This window comes from Gambusia affinis, linkage group LG09 (assembly GCF_019740435.1).
Source record: "Gambusia affinis linkage group LG09, SWU_Gaff_1.0, whole genome shotgun sequence".
NCBI lineage: Eukaryota > Metazoa > Chordata > Actinopteri > Cyprinodontiformes > Poeciliidae > Gambusia > Gambusia affinis.
This window is the reverse complement of record NC_057876.1, coordinates 15,454,163-15,464,269: the sequence shown is the minus strand read 5'-3', so window position 1 is coordinate 15,464,269 and position 10,107 is coordinate 15,454,163. Positions and strand designations below refer to the sequence as shown.

The 10,107-nt window shown below is 36.6% G+C and overlaps 3 protein-coding genes across 4 annotated transcripts; 1 reads left to right on the top strand and 2 right to left on the bottom strand.

Moving 5' to 3' along the window:
• Positions 1-134: 134 nt before the first annotated feature.
• On the bottom strand, positions 135-3,315 carry med19a (mediator complex subunit 19a). Of its 2 annotated transcripts, XM_044126410.1 has the most exons (7): positions 3,189-3,315; positions 2,951-3,100; positions 2,402-2,524; positions 1,772-1,905; positions 1,587-1,683; positions 1,409-1,503; positions 135-511 (listed from the first exon to the last, which is right to left on the bottom strand). In XM_044126410.1, exons 2-7 carry the CDS (start codon positions 3,048-3,050, stop codon positions 446-448), a joined length of 615 nt encoding a protein of 204 aa, XP_043982345.1. In that variant the 5' UTR covers positions 3,051-3,100; positions 3,189-3,315; the 3' UTR covers positions 135-445. The 2 variants fall into 2 exon arrangements, with proteins under 2 accessions (XP_043982345.1, XP_043982344.1); XM_044126409.1 differs by having other exon boundaries at positions 2,951-3,301.
• A 103-nt stretch (positions 3,316-3,418) lies between these two features.
• On the bottom strand, positions 3,419-6,878 carry si:dkey-6i22.5 (polyamine-modulated factor 1). Its single transcript, XM_044126411.1, has 5 exons — positions 6,536-6,878; positions 5,895-6,000; positions 5,166-5,266; positions 4,008-4,203; positions 3,419-3,578 (listed from the first exon to the last, which is right to left on the bottom strand). The coding sequence occupies exons 1-5, from the start codon at positions 6,736-6,738 to the stop codon at positions 3,513-3,515; spliced, it is 672 nt and encodes a 223-aa protein (XP_043982346.1). The 5' UTR covers positions 6,739-6,878; the 3' UTR covers positions 3,419-3,512.
• Positions 6,879-6,917: 39 nt separating this feature from the next.
• On the top strand, positions 6,918-10,107 carry LOC122836670 (thioredoxin-related transmembrane protein 2-B-like). The gene is made up of 8 exons (XM_044126408.1): positions 6,918-7,120; positions 7,247-7,307; positions 7,574-7,687; positions 8,381-8,457; positions 8,735-8,841; positions 9,208-9,273; positions 9,367-9,496; positions 9,602-10,107. Exons 1-8 carry the CDS (start codon positions 6,932-6,934, stop codon positions 9,755-9,757), a joined length of 900 nt encoding a protein of 299 aa, XP_043982343.1. The 5' UTR covers positions 6,918-6,931; the 3' UTR covers positions 9,758-10,107.

The following is a 10,107-nucleotide window of genomic DNA, read 5'->3' as shown; positions in this document are numbered from 1 at the left end:
AAAGACTTTACCAACTACCGTTAAGAGATTTTGATTTACAGAATTCAGCATTATTTGGTAAATAAATGTACAAATAAAACATACTGTAAATGTGTCATTTTTTGGTAAGGTGATTCAAATTAAGGAAAGAAACATAAAATTAATAATCAAAGTTTATTTGATTTTGGCGTTATGGTCAAAATAAGAACAAAAGAATTAAAGAAATACACAACGGCTGTTCAGTCCATCCAACATCCATCCAGTTGTTGTTTTAATCTTAATCTGTAACATCTCTTTCCATTTTTACACAGCATCTCTGCTTACTCAACACACACACATGCACACCTTATACAGCCATTTGTTTCTCTCATTAAGCATACCTTTAATAATACAATAACCTGTAAAACACACACTCTTACAAAACGTCACGCATTCAAACAGGCAGACACACACAGTGGACCTCTGTCTATCTGAGGCTGTTGCTGCTGGGCTGCGATCCAGCGAGGCCGGGGTGGTCTGGGCTGTGGCGGTTCTGGATCAGGGCAGAGACAAACACCAGTTTCATTTTATGTAGTCACACTTTCCGACATCGTTCACACACAGATAAAAGTGTCAAACTGGTTTAACAATTTTAATGCAAATTAAGAAATAACCACAACATTCAAATTTCCAAAACCTTTTGGATTTGTTGTCTTAATGCATAATTAATCTCTAAAAAAGTCCCAAATTGACTTAATTCTATAAACAAATAATTTCTTATAAACAAGTCCTAATTAAAATTACAAACGCTCAGGTACTTTCTTGACGGTTTTTTTTTTGGTGGGGGGGAGGTTTTACAAAAAAAAACATGAGCAATTAATTCAGTATTTATTAGTTTCATGGTCATGGAAACAATTATCTCACTTTAAAAAAAAAACATGTTTATTATGCTAATTTTACAGTAACAAATAACTTAGTCATGAACAAAAAAAATAACTACTTATTTGTTACATTGAATAAATAATGTACATTTTGCTCTCCATGCATCTTATATGCACATGAGATTTTTTAGGTATGGCCGTAATTCCTAAAAAAGGAACAACTAAATAAATCTGTAGTGATCTTTATTTGTCACACAAACAAAAAAGGAGCTAGGAGCAAATCAAGAGCTGGAAAATTGACAGAAACCTTTAAAGTCAACAATGGTAAAAAGTAACATTTTGAGCCACCAAAATCTATTTTAAAACTTACTTAAATGATGTATTTATATTTATCAGATTCATTACAGAGATGTTCGATTTCTTTCTGTAAATAGTGTCTGGAAAAAACATCATCCTCTTATCTTACAGCATTAGACAAGACAATCGGATCCAACTCAAAATATAATCATTTTTGATCCGAGTTATAAAGAAAAGAAATTATTACTTTGATGTTAAACATTTATTCTCACCTTCTTCTTTTTCTTGTCTTTCTTCTTTTTCTTTCGATCTGGGTCATCGTCCCTCTTTTTCTTCTTTTTCTTAGGATCAGTGTCTGAGGGAGTTTCTGAAACGGTACAGAAGCAGGTAAGCAAGTGGCTTGCAGACATGCTGAACTCATTTGCATTTAAAGGGAATAATTTGTCCTACCTTGTGGTAATGGGTCCTGTGGTCGATGGTGCTTGTGTTTATGCTTGCTCTTCTTCTTTGGAGGCTGTATGTGCATCAGTCTGTACTGTTCTGGGAGCTGGAAATATGTGCATGCATTAGTATTTAATATCTACTCATGATGTGTTTAAGACGTTAGCAGCAGACCAGAATATGAAATAAAGTACCGGTCCTGTGTGTAGTCTGAATCCTGTGAGTGAAGCACCGGTCAGCGGGCTGAAGGAGTTCCCACACACTGGAGGCTTATCGATCAGAGAGCGTAACGAGCTGCCGTCCTGAGTGCCCGGACAGTCGATCATACCTGCCACGCAAAAGATGGAGAGAGAAATTTAAAGAAAGCAAACTCACAAATATGTGCAAGGGACATATATGACATATGAGTATTTCAATAAGACCTTGCAACATCAGATTACCACACCTGAATGAGGTAATCATGGCTGAAATGCTAAAGATCACTGAAAGTAATGGGAACACTGGTGGCAGAATTGAAATTAGGCAGTAGGGAGAATGTGCCTTTTTTACAACCGTTACCCTCACTGTAATATTCAACTATAATGTCACCATGACGTTTCTTAATACTATGAAGTCCTTGCTCAAATTCTGCTTCTATGCAATACGTATATTAAATGTTCAAACAAAAGACCAAGAGTTAAATTTAAAAGATTTCTAGCATCTATAGAAGAGACTGCAATTAAGTCTTCCTAATTTGAAATAAGGTCATTTGCCATGATAAGAACAGTACATAGGAAATGACAGACGAAAGCTTTTGATTTTTAATAAATTAACAGGCTGCTTACCTGGTAACTCTGGCAGAAAGTTGCTCAGCTTCTCCTTCACCTTCTTCCCACAGAACTTGTTGTATGCATGTTCCAGGTTGTAGTGTGTGATAAGGTTGGTGTTGCCCGTCAATTCGTTTCCAACTAAAAACACAAAATTATATTGAAAAAGTTTTGCTAACAACAGAACAAAATTTACAGTAAAGTTGTAATAAACATCCAGTAACGTTTAGGTGAACGGTGACTATTGATGCTACAACACGGATGCTTCCTCTGGTTATATAACATTTGGTTTTAAAATGAAACATAAACGAATATACGGCCGATAAGAACAAAAGTAAACAAACGTAAGCTTAAGGTATGTTTGTCGAAATGTAAAGAATATAACTATTCTGATAAGAAAAAAAAGAGAGAGAGGCTAATACCGACAATTAGCTTTCACTTGTGCCGTTAGCAACTGTAAGCAACACTGTTTACAAACTGTTTGTCAGTGTGTAATATCTCAGCCAAACCCGTTGAAAATACAAATATCACACATTGTATCCAGCAGGCGTAATAATGCGAATGTACCAGGAAGCTCTCGCAGTAAATAGAAAGGTTCGTTCATGGCTCCGGACTTTCGCAGGGCAGGCCCTTCATCCACGAGCTGTGGTGGCATCTGCGCCGCCATGGAGACTTGGTTCTGCGGGATAGGTGGCGGTGGCTTTCCTGGTCCAAAACCTAAAGACGAAGACCCGGGAGGTCCCTGAGCTTCATTTTGCCCGAACAGAGTAGAAAACATTTCAGTCATATTTATCAAGATTAATACATTTAAAGCGGTTGGGGGGAGGGAAGCCGGTCTTGTCTAGCTTAAAGCTTGTCCATGTAGCGTTGAGTCAACGAGTATCCATGCGAGCGTCAACTGCTTTGCTTCTCTTCTTTGTGGCTTTATTTTCATGTCCCAATTTACCGTAATGCTGGAAACAAACACGCACAATACCGTAGTACCACCATTTACATGTGAATGTCAAGAACAAACAAAAAACACACAAATACTGGCTTCTATAATTAAATTTATTTTCAAACTGGTTGGTAGAGTAAATAACATATGTGCATTTAAAAAGTTCCCCATGTTAAAACAAAATAACAATAGTCATTCATCGAATATATGAGCAGGGCAAAAGGAAGAAGCCAATCTTTCAAATTCAGTCACTGTGGCCTGTAAATGACAAAGATAAAGAAAAAATGATCATGGTTAAAATTCTTACTTTTTAACCTAAGAGGAAAAACACTCCATGTACATTTGAGTGTTTTTTCTTTATTACTTTTAAAAATGTACAAATAAAAAATATAAAACAGAATTTAATTCGAACATCAACGCTTATCTTTGATAGTGCTTCAAATTTCCCTTTTTTAAAAATATCAGCTATCTTGTAAGAAAATGAAATAAACCACAACTTTAATCTAAAGAAACTGTGATATACAACTTTAATGAATTCCGAAAGATAAAAATTGATAAAAAAAAAAAAAAAAAGCTAAAAAAACTGGTTATTCCGTCATGGACAGAAAACTTAAAATAACAATGAACTCTCATCTCTATGTATTGTTAAAATTTGAAGTCTCCTGCAGATTGCCTCTTATTTCTTACCTTCCACTCATCTACGCCTGTAGAAATCCGATGCTCAGTTTGAGCAATGCCTTCTCTCCCCGCTCGAACCCTCTCTGCCAGCGCAGCGTTCTCTGCTTGAATCCTTTTCAGCTCCAGCTTCATGTAGGCCTCTTGCTTCTGATAGTATGGCATCAAAAAGCTGCAGATGTCCTGCTCAGGAACTCCACTGGGCCGCCTTAGAGAAGTCGAAATAAATAGAGACCAAAAAGCTTCAACCTTAAATACTAATAAATATATATACACTTTTTTTGTCTAAGCTTGTCCTATTATAACAAAGCTAACAATAACCCTGAGTTAAAACAATAGGTTGAGGAAATCGGGCTGTACAGTGGCGCAGTTGGCATCACTGTTTGCAAGGTCTCCCTGTGTATGTGTGGGTTCTCCAGCTTTCTCCCACAGTCCAAAAACATGACTATCAGGTCCAGCAAGGACCTCTAAATTCTCTGTAGGTGTTTGTACATGGTTGTTTGTCTGTCTGTCTGTTTTTGTGTTGCCTAGACAGGTGGCCTGTCCATCGTGTACTCCTGCCCTGGCCTGTTGACTCCTGGAGCTGTGCTCTCCTCGCGACCCCACTGGGGATAATGGATGATTGGATGGGTTTAAGAAATAAATTACCTGTATTTTCTAGGTTTTTTTTTTGTTTTTTTTTTACTTTTTGAAGGGTTAAAATGAAAACTCAATTGTAAAATGGACAGAAAAGAACAGAAAAATCTTATAAGTTAATGTTGAAGTTGGATTTAATTTAATTCTAAACATAGCAACCTTACAAACTTGTTTTTGTGCATTTTTCTGTACTTCCTACAATTTATTTGCATTGATGCACTTTTTAATCCTTTTCATATATTTGTCAATGTGCACTTTTCATTTACTATTCATTTAGTTTTCAGAGAAAATAAATAGTTGTCAGATACAGGTATTAGTTTACTAAGTTGTTTGTGAAGCAAACATTCTGCAAACTCACTTTTTACTCTTTGTTTGATAAGTTGCGATAACTAAGCATAAAACTTCAGGTAATGAATTTATAGTGAGGATCTCAGCATGTTTAGATGGATACATGACCATCTCCTGTAACTTCTACACAACTGTAACATAAACAACGCTTTGGAAAGTGAGTATTATTTATTAATATGTACTGACCATGCAGGGTCTGGATTGTCCTTGGCCTTGATTTCCAGCTTGTCCAGTTCATTAAATTTGGACTCAAACTTGCCTTCCTCCATTAGTTTCATGATGTCCTCCTTAAAGAGAAGAGAGACAACAAATACAATTAAGCAACTAATCACATAAAGACCTTAAATATATTTATACATTTAACTTCTTTTGCTGAAAATTTTCAGAAGTCATATCAGCAAGTGCAGATGAAAAATAAAATACATAATGAATACATGATACATTTTTATGGATTTGAGGACTCTTGTACACCAACAGTTTTAAGCTCATCCATTTTCCCTGGCCATCTCTTATAAGGCATTCCAACAATGTTCTTGTTATTCAAAGGTTTTAATTGAAGAAACCCTTAAGATGATCACTGTTTCTGTAAACCAACAAAATTTTACAGAATTTTGTTGTTTTATGAATTCAGAGTTTGTTAGACATGGCCTCTTCTTCAGGCCTCATTTAAAAGGCAACACCAAATGAACCCAAGAGGTGGCAGTTTACTGCCAATAATGACAATTTATTTCACACCGTATTCTTTCTGTCGTGAATCAAAGCCACTAAAATTCAACTTGAGAATTACTACATTAATAGTAGTTGAATATTTCTGTTTCAAATTAAAAACTACTGAAGCTTGAAAACTCTAAAAATGTGCAACTGAACAATATCACATGCTGTTGTGTGTGAAATAATCAAAACGGTGCTTCTCACCTGTATGGATTTCTGCAGCATCTCCGTAAAATGCTTATGTATTTCCTCCATCCTTTTAACGTTCTTCTTGTACAGTGGGCGAAACGTGCTGGCAAAAACCTTAAAACTGAAAAAGAGACAAAACAACTCTTTATGTTGTTTTGTTTACATTGGTTTGCAATTTTTAGTTGCATCTATGAGTATTATGTAAAAGGACATGTTTGAGTAAATCACTCTGGACTAAAAATGGCCACAATATAGTATGGCGGAAGAAGAAAAGAGGGGATGACGTAAGGAAGGAAAGAACATAAGGACATGAGACCAAGTTTAGCAAGAAGAGAAGGATGGGAAGAAAAGAGTAACAGAAGGAAAGAGATAAGCTGAAACACAGTGGAAAAAATGTATAACACTTGAGGAGGAACACGGGGTAGTGAATTAGGATGTATTAATTTTTCAAACTACAATTATAAGCTTGAAAACACTCAAGTTGAATTTTCTTTTCTTTTTACTCTTTTCAAGACTGCATTTACATTTTTATTTATTCCAATTTAGGAAAATTGTGTATCAAGTAAAATAAAAATTTACATGTTTTTGTAACATGACAAAATGTAAACGAGTTTAGAAAACCTTCTAAAGCCTAGACTAGTTCTTTGACGCGTTACCTGGCATGCTCTATGAACTTGTTCAGGCTCTTCTGAATCACTTTATCGAACAGCTTCAGCCGGCTGTACCGAGCAGCCGTCTCCTCCGCCGCTTTAAAGCCAGGTTCGTCTACTGTGGCCACCGCATCAGTCCGCTTTTCGGTGGAGTCGCTTTCTTTTTGCTTTTCTTCTTCATTTTGTCCAGAACCATCCTGGTCCTCCATCTTCCACTAGCTTTATTTACGTTTTTGGAAGTACCCGCCAATTGTACGGCAAGCCGCTGTGCCCACAAAGAAAGTTCAGAGAGAAGAAATGTGTCCCGTTTGACGCGCAGGCGCAGTGTGTAACTCAGACCGTTCAGCTGTCATTTCATTTCACCCCTGTGGTCTGTCCTGGTGGGCTGTCTCCTCTAACACTATGGGGTTAATCACAGGAGTGCTTGCCTTCTTGTATCATCTACCGCAGATTTACAAATGGCTGCTGAAACCTTACTACATCGTGTCGTTCCTTTTAACCGTCGCTTTCTTAGTGGTCAGGAAGGCTCCAGGACTGTGTGAACACCTGGCGACCGACCGGGAGGACGGCAACTCCTGCGACTTCGACTGGGTGAGCATTCTGGGAGAGGGGGTTGGTGCTGCTGTTAAATATTGTGGAGATAACCTTGCAGGTATTGGATACTAGAATAAACAGTCAATAAGATTGTTTGTAATTGATTTTTATTCATTTTACCAGAGAGAAGTGGAGATACTCATGTTTCTGAGTGCGATTGTGATGATGAAGAATAGAAGAGCCAGTAAGTACAAATCTTTTCATTTCCCCCCTAAATGTTATGTATTTGTGTCATTTTTACGCTATTGTAACATAAATTGACTTATGGTGAGTGGCTTTTTGGGAATCTCTGACCCGAGACCAGGCCACGTACAGGAAGTAATTCTCTGAAATCCTGCCTGTATTGTGTAAACATTACAGGTACAGAGTAGTCCCACCCTGATATGACCTTGCTCAGGACTCTGAAGGCTTTTCCTGCATGCTTTAGTCAATGATTCTTCTCTTTTGCAGTAACACTGGAGCAGCACATAGGCAACTTGTTCATGTTCAGCAAAGTGGCCAATGCGATCCTCTTCTTCAGGCTGGACATTCGGCTTGGCATTCTCTACCTTGCACTGTGTGTAGGTCAGTCACGTTTTAGAGTTTAGTAATTTATCACCTTCTCTCCTTTATAGATCTGCATCCTAATTAATAATCATGGAAAATTATGTTCCTTTATGGAACCTGTATTACTCATTCAGCAGATTTATCAAAACACATTTCTTCTGTATCAAAATATGCAAATTTCAAAGTATCATCTTCCCACCCCAAACATGTCGAACCCATTTAAAGTGGCATGCAAATATGCGATAAATATGTGATAAAGCATTTCATGACCACTTCTGAGTGCAGTAGAGGACCTATGATGCCATATTTCAGGACTTTTTACGTGTTTAACAGGGGTGGCACTAGTTGTATTAATATATTTAATTTTACCAATCTGCTTTTAAACATATATGTTTTAAATATTACCAATTCCACGTTTGTCATCCCCAACCACTGATGCCAAAATGTCCTGTCCTTCCAGTTCTGTCACTTTAATTATTTCACCTGAGTTTTATTTAGAACATCTGATTTACTCAGTCTACCTTTCAAACACTTCCCTTCATTTGGCAAAATAAAGCTGAAGAAATAAAGCACACACCCAAACAAGCAACAAAATACACATGTAGTGGAAGTTACATATTAACTAAGTTACTTTACTTTTGAATGAATTATTACTTACTTAGTATAAATATTCACATAAAAATGTTTTAATGTTTCATTCTTTGTCTCCAGCATTTGTCATGACATGCAAGCCTCCTCTCTACATGGGCCCAGAGTACATAAAGTACTTCAGTGACAAAACCATAGATGTGAGTTTTAGCCTCTATTTTTATGTAAAAAAATTTCATGTACGCTGGCATCTCATTGCTATTTTAATTCAAATTAAAAAATAAAATGGTGAAGAATATCGAGTTCTGCAATTTCACACCCATCTCCATGAGGCGATAAAGTTTTTATATGCAATGTAGTAAGAACATAACACTGTTAAACTGTGTAGAACTCCATAGTAGATAAGTTGGTTTAAGAGTAAAGGGTGGATAAATAGTTGCTTGGTGGTTTTTTTTTAACATATTTTTGTGTCGACAGGAGGAGCTGCAGAAGGACGGTCGAGTCACTTGGATTGTTGAGTTTTACGCCAACTGGTCGTCTGACTGCCAGTCCTTTGCTCCCATCTTTGCCAATCTTTCTCTTAAGTGAGAATTTAATTTTCTCTCCCTAGGAGTTTGTAACCTGAGCTGTAGCTTTACAATAGAGGCATTTTCACTCACATAAATGCTTTGTTTTATGTAAACCAAAAGACTTGGGTAATCCAAAATCTATATTTTACTATAACAGTTGTTTCATAGAAAATGTGCTCTGTGTCCTTTAATTTTTTTTGTAAACTATTACAGCCTGTTTGTTCACTTTTCAGATAATTGAACATCACCTTGTCTGTAAAATAACTCAGTGCCCAAACATTTTTCATCCCTAGATATGAGACAGATCATTTTTTAGCATATAAATGATTGAATATTATGCTTTAGTCCCAATTTTATTCTTTTTGGGTGTTTTTATTACAGATACAACTGCGCTGGACTCAGGTTTGGAAAGGTGGACATTGGTCGCTATGGAGAGGTTTCACAAAGGTGATTTTTCTACTTTTATCTTTTAATTGCCACCTTGATGCTACAATATTATTAATTCAGACATTTATTCCTGTTTATTCTTTTTAAAAATAGGTACAAGGTGAGCACATCTCCTCTGGCTAAGCAGCTGCCATCACTGCTGCTTTTTCAAGGAGGACGGGAAGTTATGAGACGTCCAATGGTGGACAACAAAGGGAGAGCTGTGTCTTGGACCTTTAATGAGGTTTGTCTGTCGTTTTGTTTTTTTAAAGACAGTAAATCCACACTGCCTTTTTCCAACTGGCTAATACAAAACAAAGTTAACGAGAATACCTATTTTTTTCGCCAGGAGAATATTATTCGAGAGTTCAACCTGAATGAGCTTTTCCAAAAGTCCAAGAAGCTGAACAAGAAGCAGAACGGTTTTCAGACAGAAGATGGCAGCGAAGAGCTTCAGCAGGAAACCGAAGTGGAACAGTCAACAGAAAGCAAAAAAGACCAATGAAGAATCCAGAAAGTAACAGGATCAGATCAGTTTGGGTTTTTTTTTTCTGGTGTTGCATTTTGGTTAAACTTAAAGAAAAAAAAAAAGAATGGAGTACTGAAAGCTGGTTCATGTATCAGACTCTTCAGAATCAAAGCCCAAAAACACTGGAACATGAACAAAGTCTTACTGCTCCATGTTTGAACAAAAACCAAGCAGAAGTTTAAGTTATTTAGGTAGACATTTTTAGGATTTTTTTCTTAATTTTTAAAGAACTGAGTTTAACTTCACAGCTGCATGTGAATGTCTGCTAACTGTGTTTGTTACCGTCTGTTTACTTTACCAAAGTAAAAACATGTTCAAAAAACCAA